Source organism: Epargyreus clarus, unplaced genomic scaffold, assembly GCF_041222505.1.
Source record: "Epargyreus clarus isolate Ecla_fem2 unplaced genomic scaffold, WU_Ecla_fem_2.2 ptg000007l, whole genome shotgun sequence".
NCBI lineage: Eukaryota > Metazoa > Arthropoda > Insecta > Lepidoptera > Hesperiidae > Epargyreus > Epargyreus clarus.
Window position 1 is genome coordinate 14,403,602 of NW_027332215.1, and position 20,760 is coordinate 14,424,361.

A 20,760-nucleotide genomic window follows, 5' to 3' on the forward strand; every position below is an offset into this window, starting at 1 on the left:
CTTTGCATCAAAATAAAAATATAAATGGATCAAATTGAATGAAACACAATCGATTTATTTACGTCGACTAACATTAATTTTCGCCTAAAATACCATATTTAACTACTATGTAGCTAGCCCGTATTGGCAAAAAGGTTATTGACCATTAAGCAATGTAGAGCATTAAAACGAAAGCTGTGAATAAAATGTAAACATTTTTTTTGAATATTGGAGGATCGTAATAGGAAATAAACTTGCACTTTTACAGAGCGAACGCTTTACATCTTTATGATTTTGTTCTCGTTTGTGCCTAGCGATGGCATGTGTCAAAATGGGCCTATTAAATTGTGACGACTATAGTGGATGAAAGTCGTTTTCTCGATCAAGTGGTCCGAGGTTTGAAGCCTCTGATTGGTCAAAGTCATAAGTGTTTTAGAAATGAATGATCACATGCTTTAATGGTGAAGGATACCATCGTGAGGAAACCTGCATACCTGAGTAATCTTAAAAAAATGTTTCCTAATGTATGTGAAGTCTACCAACTTGGCCAGCGCGGTGGCTATGGCCTAATCCTTCTCATTCTGAGAGAAGACCCGTGCTCAGCATTGGGGCAGAAATGGGATGATTGGGAAGTTTTTTGTTTTTTTATTTTTTTTAATTTATTGTGCACAGAAAGTTTAATTAACGTTATTATTGTTTGTACTTACATAGGTATTCAAAGAATTTTCCCAAAAAATGTTAAATATATTTAATAAGTGTAACTGATTTTTATATTTCAATTTTTTTCTCAGAAAATTAATTGTAAATGTGATGTTTTCTTATTTGCCGCTCACAAGGATGCAGTCCACCTGATGGTAAGTGGCTACTGCCGCCCATGGACTACACGTTCATCAACCCCAGATAGGATTAGATATTTCTACCTGACGTCGGCCAGAGATGCGCCGCTTCCCCAGAGGACGAATCTGGAACGCCTCGGAAAGGTATTTCTCCCTTACTACACTCTTCAAACCAGAAAACAGCAGCGCTTAACACTGCTGTTGTTAGGCAGAAATAGTAGTGGCGGTGGTGCCGCCGGAGTCGAATCACGAAAGGTTCCACTGTTCAGTTTTTCGGACTAGTCGAAATACAATACAAAACAAAATAAAGAGTAAATTCAAGATTTGTATATTGACGTTTCTACATACACACGACACAAATAAATCGGACAGTCTTAACTCGGAACTCGTTACGGGACGACATATAATTATAATATATTTAGCAACGGTAGGCTTCGGGAGGACCTATTCGGAGGACGCGAGTATGTGTGTGTTGCATCACAGTTAATCGGTCGCCAAAAGAATCAGATGGCACCACTCCACGGTATCTATATACTTTTTCAACTTCATTATTAGAGATAATAGTGCATAAGAAATCAAAATTACATTTCAGATAAAACCAGCGACCTAAAATCATACAACTACCTTTATGACCTTTATGAATATTGAAATATTATAATATTTGGGTTGCCATAGTCAGAGGTCGCAATTTTATTTTTGAGATGTGGTGGTTTAAACCTAATTCATAATCTGTGGGGTCACAACTCTTGTTCCATGGCCGCTATCTTGACAAAGGAATGCAAATTGTTTTCACCCTCTATCAGGCGAACTATTAGTCACACAGAAAATTTGTAAGATCACCCCCGCTTGACATAAAAAAGTAACTTGACATTTAAAAATACGTGGAAAAATTCGATATGGAAATATTAAATAACTCGTAAGTCTATTGAGCAATTGTCAATTATAGGTACCTTTATCTACAAAGATCGAAAGTAGGCTTCGATCACTAATAAGAACGTAGGTACTTATTTTGTGTATTCTGTGAACTTTATACATTTGACAACAACGAACAAATTGGACTCGTGATAGATATTTTCGGAAATAAAACGAACTTATAATTCAAATAGACACACAAAGTTACATTTAATTTTATAAACCTTTCACTCGAAAAATACATACATTTACAAAGGCACACACATACTACGGAAACTGGCTTATTCCCAAAAGCTTCCCAGAGGCTAAAATGAAACATAATATAAAATACTTCACATTCCTAAAAGACATGTAAGGTTTTTTTTTTATAATATAGTAATAGCAGACTAGCATGCAGTCCACCTGATGGTAGGTAAGTGGCTACTGCCGCCCATGGACATCTGCAATCAACCCCAGATAGGACCTGAGGTCGGCCACAGATGCGCCGCTGCCCTTGAGGACTAAGCTGGAAAGCCTAAGATAATAATTAAATTAAACAATTATGGATTCAAACTATTGATTGTTCGATATGTTTAATGAGATTTTACGAGCACTTCTAAATGGAGTGTACATACATTTTGAACATAACAAACAATTTAGAAGCTAGTAGAAATAAGCCGACAACTAAAATTAGTTAGGGCGGTTTCGGCTTAGCTAAACTATGGTTGACCAGGCTTAAAATAACATATTAATTAGCAGATATTTTGTGTAGCCAAATAGATGAATGTTAGCACACATTTTTAATACATAATGGATGCCAGGTATACCAATCTGTACTATAACTTATGATAAGTATTTTAATATGTCACATTTGTATTAAACTACTTAATATATAAAGCTTTTAGTTACAAGCAATTCAGAATGTAATTTGTTCGGAAAATTATCAATATTACCTACAATATGTTAGTGTTCGTAGAGAAACATTTTAAAAGTCGACAAAGACATCTAACTACCTATAGTTATTGTAATAACAGACCGAACATGGAAGAGAAAAGCAGTCACAAGTTATTACCAATTAGTAGTAAATTCAAATGTCAACTGCTAATCAGTTCCAGATGTTTTAGTGTGAATCAGAATCTATTTGTATGAAAATCAAGACTCCACTCTCTACTCTATATTATATTTAATCTCTTTATAACTAGGTATTAAAAATGAAATAATGTTAAAATTTAACTGTCATGACAGCAACCCTTTTGTCCATCCCTGTTGGAAACTCACAGGGCTTGATATAAACAGCTTAAATTTTTAAACTTATGGGTATTTATTTTATACCCAATCCATACCACTTACATTTTTTTACGGGTACGTCTATATCACGGAACAAAAAAGTTTTTATTGTTCCGTGGTCTATATAATGAGTTATACACAATGAAAGTAGAGTTATTTGAAATGCGATCTCCGATGCTTACGTACTTTTAACTATATCATAGTATAATCAGTGAAAGAAGTCATTCTACCATTATTCTTAACAAAATATTATAAAACTAATGTTTTATCTGTAACTTATATGCTAGTAGAACAAAAATAAAAGTGTAAATGGGTCGTCGTGTCTGTTCGCAAAGTGATAGGATTTAATTCATTGTTCACGATTACTATTCAGTATGCACTACCAATTAATATCATTTAGATACGAATAATTGATTTAATAATCGTTTTTTAAATTATATTTATTTTGTTTCAATGTTTTTGTATTATTATCCAAATTGTAGATTTAGTATTCTTTTTCTCCGATTCATAACTTTTTTTTAGATTTAGATTAAGTAGATTTATATTTGAAATAATTATAAATATTATACCTGTAGCATAATAGTCTCCAATTAAATATATTTTAATTTGAAGTCGCGCACAGTAGGAAAGCAGTTAGTTTTACGGATTTTGCTGAGACGACTTTTATGTCGTATCGTATCTACTAAACAATCCGTTTCGTATTCTCATAGTAACGCCGGTATTCTACCATTCGACCATACGCATACATAAAGTTACCCTATAAAGTTTTATTATAAAAAGTATGAATAACATACACAAGTATACCTACAAGACACATTTATATAATAACGACATGGCCTTTTAATTCAATCACTGAAACCGAATTAAAATTCGAATTTTTCGTATTAATATGGGTAATAGCAATTTTTCGTCTTAATATGGGTAATAGCAATATTCCGTTTGGGACAATTGTATTTCTCTTGAACATGATCAACCACCCTTGCTGAAAGAGGAGACCGAGCGAAGCTTCTTGCGGCTCCTGGGAGAGGACCAGCGCGGGATCACGCGAGACTCGTTAGCTGATACACCCTCATCCACGTCGTCTGCTTCGGTCTTGATTTCCATTTTCTGGAAGTACAGAAACATGTGTTTGTCATTACTTTCCAATTCTAAGTAGGTAGAGGTCTTTTTGTATTACAGGGGTAGCAGACGAGCATGCAGTCCACCTGATGGTAAGTAACTACTGCCGCCTATGGACATCCGTAATCAACCCCAGGTAGGATTAGTTATTCCTATCTGAGGTTCGCCATAGACGCGTCGCTACTCTTGAGGACTAAGCTGGAACGCCTCGGAAAAGTATGTCTTCCTTACCACACTCTTCAAACCAGAACACAGCAGTAGCCACTTACCATCAGGTGGACTGCATGCTCGTCTGCTACGCCTATATTATAAAAAACCTGTATGACAGTTTAAGATATACAGACAAAATACATATACATTGAACCAAATAAAACTATCATACCTGTACGATAAGCCTGATCAGAGTGTACTGTTGCTCCATACGGTTAGATATATCACGAAGGCGTCGTTTCTGCTTCTCCAGTTCAGCGGCGATGTAATCCTCACTGCTTTCTAGAACCAGGTCAAGGCCAGCTGGAACAATCCAACCACTCAAAGAAGAGTCTAGTTAAATCACACCAGTAAGCAAGCTTAGCAGTATGGAGTTCTCCATTAGATGTTTGTTGAGGTACTCAACTTTTGTAAGCAAAGCTATGAAGCAGCAGGTTAGCGAAAGTTTCTAGATGTGACGCAATTATCAGGTCAAAGCTATAGTTGTTTTAGTAGTAGTAGTAGTAGTAGTAGTAGTAGTAGTAGTAGTAGTAGTAGTAGTAGTAGTAGTAGTAGTAGTAGTAGTAGTAGTAGTAGTAGTAGTAGTAGTAGTAGTAGTAGTAGTAGTAGTAGTAGTAGTAGTAGTAGTGTAAGTAAGTAAGTAAGTAACGAGCATGCATTTCTTCAGATGGTAAGTGGCAACTGCTGCCCATGGACGTTTATAATTAATTTCAGATAGAAATAGAGTCCTATCTATGACTGATACTCTTGAAGATTGAGTTGGAAAGCCTTAGATTAGATTAGAGTTTCTTCCGTTACCATACCTTTCAATCTAAAATACAACAACGCTTAACTGTGCTAATATAAAGGTGACATGATGATGCCTCTGGAGTCGAACTACGTAAAGTTTTATTATTTACCTACTTACTACTTGCTTATTATCTATCTATTAGGAGTGACCATTCAGGTATCAGCAGCATTAAATTAAAAAAAATATGTCTATGCTAACCATCATCGTTAAATGGGTTGCAGAACCACTTGCGCAACATCAGGTCAAGGCAGCCGAGTTTGCATTTCTTGTTATTCGGGTATTCAATCAGCTCGTTCTTGTCAATATTCTCCAGGAGGAATGTGGGTAGTTTTCGTTCCAGTTCAGTGTGTAGAACCACCTGCAATTTATGGGTACAACGAAATTGATTAGCAGAAGTTTTAATACAATATTACATTGCAATGCGTATTACGATGTTCTTTTGCTTATGTAATGTACTCTGGCACTTTATTTAGTATTCATGGATTTCCTAACGATTGGTGAACATAAGGTACGATTAAACCATTACTATTTCTTCTTCTGTATATTCAGTATCATAAGAAAAGAAGATATCGTTTGCAATAGATTACTTACTTGCATAGCCAAGCGTTTCAGCTGCGCATTTCGCCTCACGCTCTCGATGTCTCCAACAGCCAAACCGATCAGAAGGTTCATGAGAAGAATCGGCATAAATACCATGAAGAGCAGCAGTACAACGAAGGTCGTGATAGGGAATGGTAAAGTTGTGTCCGTTTCGGATTTATAGTATGGTTTGACGTAGGTCCCAACGAAGTCAAGTTCGCCCAGCATCATCGCAAAGGTCCTCATCAACGACATGGGGATACTGCTGAAAGACAGACGATGGCCCTGCGAAAGAGATAAAGTCGTTACGATGCATTTTATCTATTGTTAAATCATCGAACATTTTGGCCCAGCGAAATATTTGCGAGTATGTAAGTAATGATAATTCGCAGAGATATATTAGTATCTGTAGAAAGTATATAACAGTTGAAACATTTGAAAATTCTATTGTAAACATTGAACTAAATCGCAGACACGCTTAGCTTTTTAATAACTATTGCAAGCGCTACAATTACAGCATGAAGTTTGTGTACTTAAAAGTATTGGAAAATTACGTAAGATAAGGTTTAATAATTTTAACATTAAAAGGATATATTAGTCACAAATTCCATCAATGTCATTAAGTAACATCAAGAACAACTATTTACATGCAATGCTAATAAATTCGCCCTTAAAGCAAAAATGATAATTTACTTCAAATTTATGATGAGGTTGATTAATTAATATCCTTTCAACCAATGCACCCACTTTAGACAGTAGAATGTAAAATGCCAAGCCGAAGGCGACAATCAGAATGGAGAACACCATCAACACTTTGATGAGTGTTTGTAGGATTTCAAGGAACATCACTACGTAGATGCCGACTTGATCGAAACGTTGCAGAAGTAGCAGCAATTCGAACCAACTCAGGAAAACCGTTATAGCAGCCGATGATAACTGTAAATATAAAATTATGAGACATTAGGAATAGGTACGTCCAAACTTTATGGCCGCTTGGAGATAACGTCTTCTATGATAAGCGTTGTTCAGGATAACCAAATATTTAGCCGGGTGTTAATTTTTTTGATAAAATGTAAGGGAGATATTAACCATATTTTTGGCATTAATGTAAGAATCATAAAAGATGAAAAAGTTATTAAAAATTCTGAAAATATATGAAAACTTAACAGTGTAAGTCGATTGAGAAAATTCTATATTATTATAGTAAGTCTCACCTGTATATCATAATTTGCGTCAATGACTGATGGAAGAACCATCAAAGTGGAGCAAACGTAGAGGGTCCAAGCGACTAAGTTGGATGGATCGAAAAAGTAATGCCATTTTTGCTGTCGCAGGTTGTATGCCTCACGGATCAGGCACATCGAATTGTAGACTAGGATCGTTATGGAGCTGGTATACATGGCTACGATTTTATGGAATTCTAAAAAGGAAAATATAAAATCCTTGTTTTATTGGACTTCAAGTACAATAACATAGAATATCATGTAAATTATGTTGTAAAATAATAAACATAGATGGTCGCTATCAATTCAGACTGTCATCTATATTCCTGAAGATTTTTGCTTTATGATATTGTTTCGGTGGACACCTTTTTTCCTGGGGAAACCATTCATGGAAAAATTATTTTTAATTTCGTTCAAGATTTGAACGCACGTGCTATCGTTTATGCCGTTTTGGCGCTAGATTTCTTAACCTGCTTCGAACTTCGATGGCCACCCATCTTATCGTCAATAAGTTTGGTGTGTCAGAAATTAGTGACATGCATGTTTGTATCCCGACATCGTCAAGTCGTTATCGACGACACTTTAAAAAACAAATCACTCTGCCAAGATGTTAGCGATTTCTTTGACTTTTACAACAAGTAACAACTTAAAGAAGATATTAAACATGAAGTATTTAGATCAAAGTATAATTTACCTTCCGTAGAATGAGTCATAGTTCCATTCAAAACATCAAAAGCCTTCACGTCATCATTGGATAGATTCAAAACAGAATATGGTACATCATTACCAGTTTTAACTTTCGTGATAGTCATAAGCAGATATGAGTACATGGTCACAAATAGAAGGAACACGCTGTATAACAGTAAGTTGGTTAAGTGGAAGTACTTCCCGTACGAGTTCCACTTCATTTGCAAATACTTCTGGCTTAGTGGGTGAGCCAGTAATTCTACTCTCCCATGAGCAACCATAGCCTGAAAATTTTCGTGTTTTTTTTTATAAAAAAAATTGTTACAAGTATTATTTTTCAAGTTATCATATTTACAAGTTCATAATACAAGCTAAGATTAGTCCAATCACCACACAAATTGCTTGTATCAAACGTGTATCGCAAGTTTTGCCGTGTATGTGTGTAATATACACATATACATGGCAAAGCTTGTGTTTATTACATTTGTCCAATGAGATCAATTGAATATTATTACTAATGTACTACGAGTATATTACTAAGGTTAAAAACATGAAGAGTACTTAGAGAGAATTTTCTTTAGATACTAAACTTAAAATACTATTTGCGTTATACTTTTTGATGATATCGGTAGGCTAAGACCGTTGTGTGTTGTGTGTCAACCAATTTAATTGTTTTTTCTTTAGCTTTAGTGTTACTAATGAAAAAACTATGATCTACGATGACGGTCAAATTTCGATCACTGAGCGAAGTAAGCCTTTTATTAATGTTCCAATTGATCTCATTCTGGATATAACAATGTACAAATACAAATACAAAACAAGCGAGGCGTCATTGTGGTACAGTGATGACACTTCACTCGAGTTGATAACATTCAACGGTTCTGGTCGAAACTTTGGGTCGTTCCGCGCCTGTCTCAGCGCTTCTATTTCAAGCTTCGAGTGTTGGTAGAACTTGAAAGAGTACTTAATCTGTGATGAAGTGAAAATATTGAAATTAAAAATAATATATTAATTACTAGTTTAACTTACGTTAAGAGCTGGCAAGGGAATTTGTGGAGCTTTTGAGTTCGTGCCATCATCATCCAGAGGCTGAGGAACTAACGCTTCGAAGCTGTACTTGATCTAAATTTCACAAATGGATTAGTAATATTTTGAAAGAGCTATGTTGTTACGTTGTACAATTTTCAAATATATGTAATGATCTTTAAAAGGTCATATTACAATTAGGCATGTCAGCTGGACTTAAAGAAAGATGTAGATGTAGAAAAGAATACTGTACTTCAATTAAAATTGCTATAAAATTCAAATACAGATAATGTTATAACTGTTATAAACAAGTGCCTTAATGTCTCAAATACACTAAAATAACAGAAAATACGGCCGTCACGGACTGTGACGTCACGACATCCCAGCAGATATCAAATCATCAATTCAGTTAATAAAAATGGAGTTAAATAAAAAAATCAACAACAGCTGACGCGTTGCTTTGCCAACAGTTGGTCTGACCCGTCACAGATACATAAAAAACCTGTTTTTAACTTACATAAAAGCTCTTAGAATCCTTCTTGCAGTTTGCTTTGGTGATGCATTTGTCCTGCACCGCTTCGAAAACTCGCGGCATGTTGGCTATCAGAGCGAGGGTCACGCAAGGATGACGATCAGAGCGCAGAGCCATTACTTCTTTGGCCCTGGAATTATAAAGACAGGAATTTTATAGATTTGCTATATGTTGGTAATAGCTATTAATAAGCTGATCTTTCTATTCTCGTCGATTTCGTAGCACGTATTAAAAATAATTAATTAAAGATAATGATTTTAAAGGTGGTTCGAGTCCGCTGGCACCACCGCCACACCTATTTCTGCCTCATAATAGCAGTGTTAAGCGTTGCAGTGTTCTGGTTTGAAGGGTGTGATGAGGGAGACATACTTCTACGAGGCGTTACAGCTTAGATCTTAAGGGTAACGGCGTATCTGTGGCGGAATGCAGGTAGAAATATTTAGATATCCCTATCTGTGGTTGATTACAGATGTCTATGGGCAGCAGTAGCCACATACCATCAGATGGATTGCATGCTCGTCTGCTACTCCTATGTTAAAAAAGGAAAAATGTAAAAAATGGAATACTGGCTACGTACAACTCCAGAATCAATATACTATGCAGCATATTCATAGCCACTTTTTAAATTCGTTATTCATCACAAATTTTGGAAATTCCAAACACAGGCTTCAGACTGCTAGAAATTATTTTATTACCAAAATGCTTACCTTTGCTCGTGCGTGACCATTGCAAGGGCAGCTTCCGGGGACTTGTAATAAATGGCGTAGTCAATAGCACTCATATTCATGTTATTGTAGTACAGTCGACATCCCATTGAAAGCAGCAGAGCAATGGAATTTGGTTTATTTTCCATTGTGGCAAGATGTAGTGGTGTGTTCTGTAACAATAATATAATTGTTTTTAATTTTCAAAATTAATTTAATTAGATTTTGTCTATAATAATATTGTACTGGGATACCTAAATAATGGACTGAATAATAAAGATAACTAGTTAATTGTACACTGCTGAATGAACAAATTAATGTATCCAGCTCTCCTTTACTTCATATTTTTACCAACAATCAGTAAACAGATGATTATTCACACATTTAATGCGAATAATTAATCTATAACCTGATTATCGCACAACTGTCATCAGTTCTTTACATTTTATATCAAATTGTGGATTGTGGAGGGTTGGATACCATTATATAAGGCATGCATTAGGTTGACAGCGTCACTTAACGATTAACCATCGTAGAGTCAACTTACCCTGATGATGCTCCATTTTGGAGCGAAACATGTGTTGGTGGTGGTATGTGTGGTGGTGTATATTTTTATTATTTTGCATCTGCACGCATCCTTTGAGGGAGGGAGGATGGTACATACTTGCACGGTTTAAAATATATACCATCATACATATTTGTAGCGGATTGTTGCGAAGTAGTTTTAATCGATAATTTAATAATAAAGATTACTCTTCTATCGTATCGGTATCGTTCGGAAGAAAGAAATAATAGACTTCAAACAAGTTTCACCAAATTACATCGATGAACATTATTAGTATATAAAATTTTGAAAACGTTGGAATTTATTTATAATGATGACATATAAACACATATTAACGTATAGCTACACTTTTTGTAAAATGTTATTAACTTGCATATAGGTACCTCAACATTTTCAGTTATATGTTAACAAACACTTACTCCATCTTTATCCATCTGATCCAACAAATGTGAGTGCACTGAATGTAGCAGTTCTATTGTTTGGGTGTATCCGCACATAGCCGCATGATGCAATGGGTTGCGTCCATTGTGATCTCTATGGAGCAGTGCACCTCTGTTCAGGAGTAGTTGCACTACCTTGGTATGACCTTCGCGAGATGCTATATGGAGTGGCGTCAATCCTTCACCATCGTTTTCATTGATTATAAAAGTTCCTTTGTCAGAATCTAGCAGCAGACTTGTTGTTTGGTACCGGCCGTATCTGAAAAGGGGCGTTAAAAAGGTGTTTAGGAGGTTATCTAAGATGTTTAGAAGTATGACGAAGTTATGTGTGTATTCTAAAGCGTTATGGGTGGGCGAGTGAAAACAGATAGTTTTAACACGTACACTCCTTAGTGTACGTACAATAGGCATAGGTGAGTTTACAATGCAGAATTTTAACATTAGACTTTTTACATTTCTGTAGGTTATCGAAAAGGAATGAATATTTTATATAACTACAACTTTCTTGAAGGGCATCTTGTGGATATTATTATTTTATAACATTTAACGACATTTATAAGCACAGTATGGATGTCGTCCACTTTATTAAGCGTGTGTCACGTAATAAGTTCCAACGTTTATCACATTGGTAACCGCAGTAGGTGAATCTTCGTTGGACTGCTGTCTATCTTTTGGATTTAATTCCTTATATGCCGTTTACGGCGTCGAGAGGGTTATTCTTATTACACAGCAATTAGATTACCTGGCGGCAAAGTGCAAAGGGCTCTCGTTTCGATTGTTCTTCAGGTTGATGCAAGCACCAAGTTTTATCAAGTTCTCCAGGGAGCGGATATGTCCCTCCCGGCTGGCGTAGTGCAGCGGCGAACAACCTGTGTTGTCCCTTTCATTGAGGAGTTTGATTAGACTTTTCTCGCAACGATCCTAAAATGATAATAAGTTGAAATTAATTACAAGGTGCTAAGTGTAATATTTACTTAACTAGAGTGTAAAATGTGCGGAGCGTTACGACTTTGTTAGGTTAGGTTACGTTAGGTTAGGTTATTAATAAATTAATATTAGTATATTAATAAATACCATCGCTGCTTCAAGAAGTAATTTAGAATACGAAAAGAAAAGAAAAGAAATTGATTAATAAGTTTATTAAATTAATACGTACATGAATAGTAACAACGGTACAATATGTAATGATATTCTCGTTTGTTATTATTTTATTATGTCTAATGTTACTAAAATTATAAATACAAGAAGTTATTTCTACCACTGAATACTTAGTTAGGAAGATGAAGCAGAATTTTCGAGTTATAAAGTTACAAGTAACAGTTATCTGATTTTACAACGCGACTGTCATTACAAGCATGTTACATCAATTTCACTCTATGCATATTACACATATTTTGGAAATCTGGCATCAAATAAGAATCGCAATAAAAAATTACAAGCCAAGTGAAACGCACTGAACGCTGAACGCCTCATCGAGTTACTGATTTGTGACTTGATAATATCTTGTTGCCTCTTTATTAAGATAAATTGAATCATAAAGTTTACGATGGATATGTTTAACTTGTAATACTTGTGAATAAAAATATAGCTAAGACTTATACAGTTATAAATACTTCTTTAGAGTAAGAAATAATTATTATACCTGATTAAATTTAATTTGCGGCAAAAACATGTAAAATTGCAACTATATTTTACTGTGGTTTTGGGAATAAAGAAAAGACTGGTAAATAACTTGGCCTTATAAGTTTAACTTCTTTTTACCACGCTTTTATTAGCTTGACCTGTATGTATGTATGTATGTATGTATGTATGTATGTATGTATGTATGTATGTATGTATGTATGTATGTATGTAACGGAGTCTTTGAACTCTATTTTTACCCACTTTGAACGGTCCGATTAATTAGAAATTTTGAACAATTATCAAGAACCGATGACAATACACGATTTAAATAATTTTATCCCATTCACCTCATCAGGATCGTAAGGAATCAGGATTACCGATTTTCTTTGTGCGATTTTAGCGTGGTTTTTAGTTTTTAAACTATAATAATTATTTTTGTATGAAGTAGTATTATTCTAAAAAGGTGAAGGCAGTAAAGTTACCACCAAGAGTTCCAATTCAAAGTTTTCAGAATTGCATAGAAAAGACACTTACTCGTACTCCACTACAATTAATCTAGGACTACTTAGTTCTTTTCATTTTGAGTCGTATCCAATAGTGGGACTGTAATGGGTTCGTGATAGAAAAAAGAAACATAGATAAATAATGATAATGAATATAAATAACTCACTTTACAATTGGCAGCAAAATCCCCCAACCAACCACCGTTCATGACGACAAGATGTAACACATTACGTAAGTTTATATCTTTCAGTTCAATGTCAGCGCCGAGCCGAATCTATAAACAGATAATAATCTAAATATCTATACTAATATTATAAAGAGGAAAACTTTGATTGTTTGTTTGGTTGTAATGAATAGGCTCAAAAACTAATACTAATATAAATTTGATAAATATATTTTGAGGCGGTACAAAGTTTGCCGGGTCAAGATGCTAGTATTATATTAAATGCTAATGTTAGTACGTAAATTCACAGTTTTCTCTATCACCCGCAACTCCGATCAACTTCCTGTTGGGATGGCAGATGCCCCTTGGTCTCCTGTTGTGCGTAAGGGAGTTTGGTCGGGGTGGGTAGAAGTGGGTGTTTGAGAGTGTTTGAAGGGTGTGGTAAGTGAGCCATGCTTTTCCGAGGAGTTCCAGCTTAGCCCTCAACGGTAGCGACGCATCTGTGACAGCGCAGACGTAGATTCCTACCTGAGGTCGCCTCAGGTAGGAATCTACGTCTATCTGGAGTTGATTACAGATTTTCATGGGCGACAGTACCCACTTACTATCAGGTGGACTGCAAGTTCGTCTGCTACTCCTATATTATAAAAAAGTCTGCATAAAGGTAAACACACCCCACAAACAGTTAATGAGTATACGACAATAACTACCATTACGGAACTTGTAAGAGCATGTTACAGATGTAAATAAACAAGCCTGATGGTAAATTTTAATAAAAAAAAATTGAGTAATATTAAATAAGTTTTCAAATTCAACACTAAGTAACTTTACATCGCCTCGTACAATGTTTGCAACTACTACAAAATGTAAGGAAGTTCAACACGAACAAACTTCTTTGATAAGTAAAATAGAAAGATACTTCACCGCCTTGAAAGTGAAGTATGTGAAGCCATAGAAGGATGATTTTATCATTTTTTGTTTGAATTCTTGACAAATAAAAAAACATTTTTAGAGAAAGTTCACGTATAAATAACTAATGCTACGTAATTTACGTAATTAATAAATAAGTATTTCAAACATTTAAGGGACATTTTAGAACGGAGACGTGGCAATACTTTATTTACGCAACAATTCCAATTCTCAAAACTGGTCACACTTTTTTGTTAGGAGTGATCAATTTATGTATTTTAATCATCTAAGACAAACTTACTAAAGTATGAACGGTTCTCCATCCCCCTCTTGAGGCAGCTAGTAGAAACGGCGATCTCTTTTCCTTGTCCAAAGGATTTATATCAGAACCCTCGGAGATCAGGTAGTTAACGATGTCCGGGTGATCAAACATCGCGGCGCAGTGGAGCGGAGTCATCTCCTGCACGTCACAAGATGTCAAGCATGCTACCTTCTCTTCAGGCTGCATCTCAAACATGAGCTTCACTATTTCAAATGCACCCTGGAATTAAAACATTTCTTATACTACATAACATACTAATAACAGTGATAGCCTAGTGGTTAAGAAATCCGACCTCTTGATAAAAGGGGCCCAAGGCCCAAATCTCAGGTACGCATGTCTGATTTTTTAAAGTTAGGTGCGTATTAGAAATTAATTATCACTTGCTTAAAACCGCGAAGGAAAACACCATGAGGAAACTTGTATAACTCATAAAGCCTAAAAAAAAGTTGTTAAAGGTATGTGTAGTCTACCAATTCACACTTGGGCAGCGCGGTAGACTATTGCCTAATTCTTCTAATTCTGAGAGGAGACCCGTGCCTAGCAGTGGGACAATAATGGGTTGATGATGATTGTACTACATTATTTAAATCATACGAATTTATTTTTCATTAACCAAGATCTTAAATGTCGCAGAAAAAAGACTTAACTTATCAACATTAAATAAAATTTACTTTCAATTTTTTTTACACATGAATCTGTTGTCTTATTATCAATTCCTAAATGTTATGAAATTCTCTTTGTTATACAAACCGTGTTACTTATTAACAGGCTGTTTGTAGTTTCGGGTTATCAATAACCAACGCGTTAAATGTGGATTAATTATTTTCAAGGAGCAATTAGATACGGTGCAAATATTTAATAGTTACCTGTGCGCAAGCAAGATGAACGGGTGTCGAAAAATCATACTGCTGGGTTGATATCTTGGCGCCGGATTTAATGCAAAGTTCCACCGCCTTGATGTCTCCTCCATGCACCGCTGAGTGCAGGGGCACGTTCCCCTCGTTGTCGAACAACGACATCATTTGCTCTCTTGTGCAACCTCTAGACTCTCCCCATTGGAGGAACACTTCCATAGTCTTGGATGAAGCATTTTTAGCGGCTTCGTGGATGGGATAGTACCCGTTATTGCATGGTCGCTTGCTATCTGCACCCAAGTCTGAGATCTGTTAATAAAATGTTCTTTAGTTATTAGGTTTGAAGGGTGTGGTAAGGGAGACAGACTTTTCCGAGGCGTTCTAGCTTAGTCTTTTAATTACTAGGTTTGAAGGGTGTGGTAAGGGACCCAGACTTTTCCGAGGCGTTCCAGCTTAGTCCTCAGAGGTAGTGGCGCATCTGTAGCCGACCTCAGGTAGGAATATCTAATCCTATCTGGGTTTGATTACAGATGTCCATGGGCGGCAGTAGAAACTTACCATCCGGTGGACTGCATGCTCGTCTGCTACTCCTATATTATAAAAAAAGTGTTTTATCATCCGAGTGATTGAGAATGTCTTGTGCTTAGATTGTATATATTAATATTAATTAAATTTAGGTGTTTATTATGATAATCTGGTATAGGATTAGGTATATAAACTGATTTATGGGTGAATTTATGGTATTCTATTTACGATTTTGATTAATCGTTTGGTACAAGCTTATCCGCTCTTCTCAACCTACTCAACCAGATTGTTCGCATTTTTAAATTTTAACTTTAAACGGAAATAACTCTTTGTTCGAACGATTTATACGTAAGCATTTCACTTTGTTCTCAAATCCGCAATTCCATGATGAATGATCTTAAAATTTGACAAACAGTTTGATCATTTACCGCGAGCTTCAGTTGTATATTCGTCGAAATTTCAGGGATGGTAATAAATTACAACGCAAAAAATAAAACAGTATTCTGCAAGCGAGACCAAGAATAACGAATGGCACACAAATATCCCGCAAACAAACCTATTTATTTTAATAACGAGACCAAGAAATTACAAACTGTGGGTATTTTGTCATATCTGCGTTTACTTTAGACTATAATTTAATTTCGTACAGTTAAAATTATTTTAACCAATTACCATAGAAACCGACGTTAAATAATCTTATTACCTATCTCAAAAATTGTCTTATTACAAATAAAAATAATGAATTGGATGAAATTGTACCAACTATAGTTTAGCAGTAGAGAAACTAATTTTCTAGTGCTACTATTTATATCATTTCCTTATTAATAAATTGGCTGGGAGAGTACATTTGTACATTCGTATTTAGAAAGTTTTTAGCGATTAAAAATTAAATAATCAATAGCAGCAGCAGCTAATAGTTACTTAGTACAAAGTGTTATATAATAGAATCAAAATAATGTATCAAAGAAACTTAATATACATATATATGTTTGAAATCTTACCAAGATTGTTGCACACAGATCGTGATCCTGGATAGCGGCGATGTGCAGGGCTGTGCGACCATGCTCACCACCGAGATCGACGGTGAACTGGTCTTTGTACTTCGCAAAAGTTTGAAGAACTGATACCTGAAATTCCCCGCCACATCAAGTTTCGGAATTCTACAGGAAAATAAATGATTTCAAGGTAATAAAACCAATGTCTATGTTCACCAGTCGACCTTAGAAGATTCGATTGTGAAGACACATCTTTTCTCGTTAATAACTTGTGATAAAGCTTCTATATTCTGAAAGTCTACCATAACCGTAAATTCGCAAAAACGTTTTCTAAAAATGTCGAATTTAGAAATCTGACTACTTTTGATCGCTTATAGATGTGCTGTGGGCACCGAACATAAGCAGTATGTGGACTATATTCTCGTTTGCTCCTCCCATGCCATGTAATACGACAGGCTAATGAAATGTAATATGAAATGCTAACCTTATCATTTTTAAGTATCAACAATATAGGGTGCTCGTAACAACAACATCTACTCATATTAAGCTGATTCACAAGATGCGGGAATAGACGAATATTACATAGTATATCAAAGAAGACAGGCAAAGCAAAATTATTTAAACTCCATTGTGTCTCTTTAATATCTAGAACCATTTTCATTTACGAAGAAGTAATACGACATCTATTAACTTTACTGTTCAGGAGATTATCCGTTCCCTAATCCTATATTGGAGCGCAAGTCAGTGGCTATAAGGTTTATCGGGACGATGTGCAATATTGGATTTTATGTATCTAGGAAGAGTAAGATTAAATTACAACGTGCTTTTTATTCACGTGAACATTATATCATAAATTAGGCCACATCATATTGTGATTTCTGATCTATAATTTATTACAAATAAAGAAAGCAATGACATGGAATATATAGTCTTAAATGTGTACCTTAATCGATATTTCGATCTATATAACTGGGTCGAAATATCAGCAAACAAGAAATTAAAACCGCATATGTATGGCATGAGTATGTACCATAATACCATATACCATACCAGTATCCCTTACTTATAAAAATTTCTCAACTCCCCGATAATATAAATCTAATATCATATCTATATATATAAAAGCGAAAAGATACTCACGTTCAAAACGATCAATAAATTAATCAAGGTATTAATCAAGGTTTTGACGAAACTACTGAAGCTACAATCATGAAATTTGAAATATAACTTCATTTTATAATGTAGATGCGCACTAAGAACGGATTTTTTGATATTCCACCGTTAAGGGGGTTAAATGGGGGTTGAAAGTTAATATGAAAGTCCGTCAGTTTTAAAGCAAACTGGATGAAAATTGGTATTTAGCTTTCTGATTTAAAGTAATAAAAATTTAATCTAAGGGTTTTTCCAAAATCAACCCTAAAGGTTGTTAAATAGGGGTTGACAGCTTATTTTAAATTTTGCTAATTTGAAAGCCAGCACTATGAAAGTTAGCCATTGCTAAAGCAATGGCTAACTTTCATAGTGCTGGCTTTCAAATTAGCAACCAGTTTCAAATTAACCAGTAAACTGGTTAGATATAATAGAACTTTAGTTCTACCATTTTTGGAAAATCAACCCCTATGTGGGTTAAATAAGGGTTGTAAGTTTGTATGAAAGTCCCCCAGTTTTGATGTAAACTGTATGAAAATCGGTATTTGGGTTTTCGATTAAAAATAATTAAACACCTATTTTACCATTTTTGGAAAATCAACCCTTAAGTTGGTAAAATAAGGGTTGCCAGCTTATTTTAAAATTTTCCAATTTGAAAGCCAGCACTATGAAACTAAGCCATTTCTTTACTGGTTAGATATAATAGAACTTTAGTTCTACCGTTTTAGGAAAATCAACCCTTATGTGGGTTAAATAGGGGTTGTAAGTTTGTATGAAAGACCCTCAGTTTTGATGTAAACTGTATGAAAATCGGTATTTGGGTTTTCAATAGAAAATAATTAAACACCTATTTCACCATTTTTGGAAAATCAACCCTTAAGTTGGTTTACCAACTTAAGGGTTGATTTTATTTTAATTTCAAATTGGCAAATCCCTTATTTTAATATGGGTTGACAGTTTATTTTAAAATTTGCCAATTTGAAAGCCAGCACTATGAAAGTTAGCCATTGCCTCGCTGGTTAGATATAGTGGAACTTTAATTCTACCGTCTTTGAAAAAAACAACCCTAATGTGTATAAATATTAAGTATTAAGTAAATATTAAGTACTAAGACTTCGCTGTCTGTCCGTCTGTCCGTCTGTCCGTGTGTCACAGGGCTCTATCTCTGGAACCGTAATAGATAGACATTTGAAATTCTTACAGAGGATGCATAACTGTGGCCGCTACAACAACAAATACTAAAAATAAAAATAGTTGAAAACAAAAAGGGGTCCCCATACAACACAAACTGCTATTCGATATTTTTCCAACTAACTTTTGAACCGTTAAAGGTAGACAGTTCAAATTTTCACAATGTGTGTACTTTAATGGCTTCTGCAATATTAAATACTAGAAATTAAAAAAAAATGAAAATTTTGGTTGTAAGGAACCCTCCAGGTTTGACTTGCACTTGGCCAATTATTAGTAACGCGCAGACCCGCGGGCCACAAGGGAAAGTCGCGGGCCACACACCACCCGTGGGTATCGAGTTGCCGACCGCTGGTGTTGAATATTAGCTTTCAGAAATTTGCTGATAAAGTATTTATTGATGCATATGTACATAGGAATGTTTTTGAAATTCTACTAAGAAGGTAAAAGAAGTGTTATATGTATGTATACGGGAATCTGTTAGGTTCGAAGATAGAAACGTGAAATTTCAGATAACGTCTATTCAGACAAACATACGACAACGTGGACGGGTGCAAATTTCGTATATAATAATGCGTAAGTTTATTTAAATTGGCCTACATTTTGGTATACTGATTAGGTACATCGCAACTACTTTGGACACACTACTTGCCAACATTTTGTCCTGCCGTGGGGTATGGTTGTGGTTATGCATGGATTAGTGATGGTGATGTGGTAGACACATAGACCTTGGATTAAAATTTTGGGCTAGAACAGGGCTACAGTATCCCCTGCCTGTCGTACAAGACTAAAAGGGGACTTCTGGAGTTGCGGGCGGCAAGAATGGGAGCTCTAACCGCCCAGCCAGAGACCCTGGAAAGAACCACTGTATATAAGGCCCCATATAACATGGACGGTTCCCATGGAATAGTGTAAATAATAATTATTGTATCCTACATGAATCTTATATTTTAAAGAAATGTTCATTACTGTCCACTAATTAGAGTTTTTGTGTATATTTCTGAAGAAAACTTGACCAATTTAGGTACACAGAGACGAAAAAAAAAGATTTTATTAATTAAATATTAATGCTACTTTATCGTTAAAATTGTTAAAAGTACGAATTTACGATTACAGTTATTTGTATGTCATATCATATTTTTTTACGCGGGCGAAGCCGCGGGTTCTGCTAGTATAATATATTACCTTATTCAAGTAAGTAGCTAGATGTATAGGTGTTTGGTTTTTCTCGTTCAAAGCTCCTGTATCGACTTTCCTGGAAGCAAAGAAAAATGTTCAGTACAAAAATTCTACAGGTCATCCACACATGTTACTATTCGAACCCTACGTCTTTCTTTTCAAAAGCTCTAAAAGAGCGTTGCTTTTCCTTGTTACGTCACATATTGGCTACATTTTCAACTTTACACATTTCACACACATCTTTAATGTTTATAAGATTCTCTGAATTCAATGTGACATCACGAAGATTGTGGCACCTTTTTTTTCACCTTATATTGTTCATGAGCATTTAAGATTTCTTTAATAAATAACTGATCTCCATCAAACAAAAAAAAGTTAATTTCAGTTTCCTAATATATGCACACGTAGAGAATAATGGTAAATTAGCATACCGAATACATGTATCAACGTTCACATCTATATTCATAGAGTTTCTTATTCT

At 35.1% G+C, this 20,760-nt stretch overlaps 1 protein-coding gene across 1 annotated transcript in view; it reads right to left on the reverse strand.

The window, feature by feature from the left end:
* Positions 1-1,906: 1,906 nt before the first annotated feature.
* Positions 1,907-20,760, reverse strand: part of LOC140743474 (transient receptor potential cation channel subfamily A member 1-like) — a 36,302-nt gene continuing 17,448 nt past the window's right edge. Inside the window, exons 4-20 of the mRNA XM_073074770.1 lie at positions 20,286-20,355; positions 16,770-16,895; positions 15,256-15,552; positions 14,369-14,608; positions 13,162-13,269; positions 11,611-11,789; positions 10,848-11,127; positions 9,867-10,036; positions 9,145-9,289; positions 8,631-8,723; positions 7,609-7,885; positions 6,906-7,111; positions 6,439-6,627; positions 5,704-5,976; positions 5,311-5,470; positions 4,495-4,625; positions 1,907-4,100 (exon numbers count right to left, since the gene is read on the reverse strand). Of these exons, the coding sequence (XP_072930871.1) occupies positions 3,963-4,100; positions 4,495-4,625; positions 5,311-5,470; positions 5,704-5,976; positions 6,439-6,627; positions 6,906-7,111; positions 7,609-7,885; positions 8,631-8,723; positions 9,145-9,289; positions 9,867-10,036; positions 10,848-11,127; positions 11,611-11,789; positions 13,162-13,269; positions 14,369-14,608; positions 15,256-15,552; positions 16,770-16,895; positions 20,286-20,355 (3,082 nt within the window). The 3' untranslated portion in view covers positions 1,907-3,962. The remainder of the gene's footprint in view (positions 4,101-4,494; positions 4,626-5,310; positions 5,471-5,703; positions 5,977-6,438; positions 6,628-6,905; positions 7,112-7,608; positions 7,886-8,630; positions 8,724-9,144; positions 9,290-9,866; positions 10,037-10,847; positions 11,128-11,610; positions 11,790-13,161; positions 13,270-14,368; positions 14,609-15,255; positions 15,553-16,769; positions 16,896-20,285; positions 20,356-20,760) is intronic.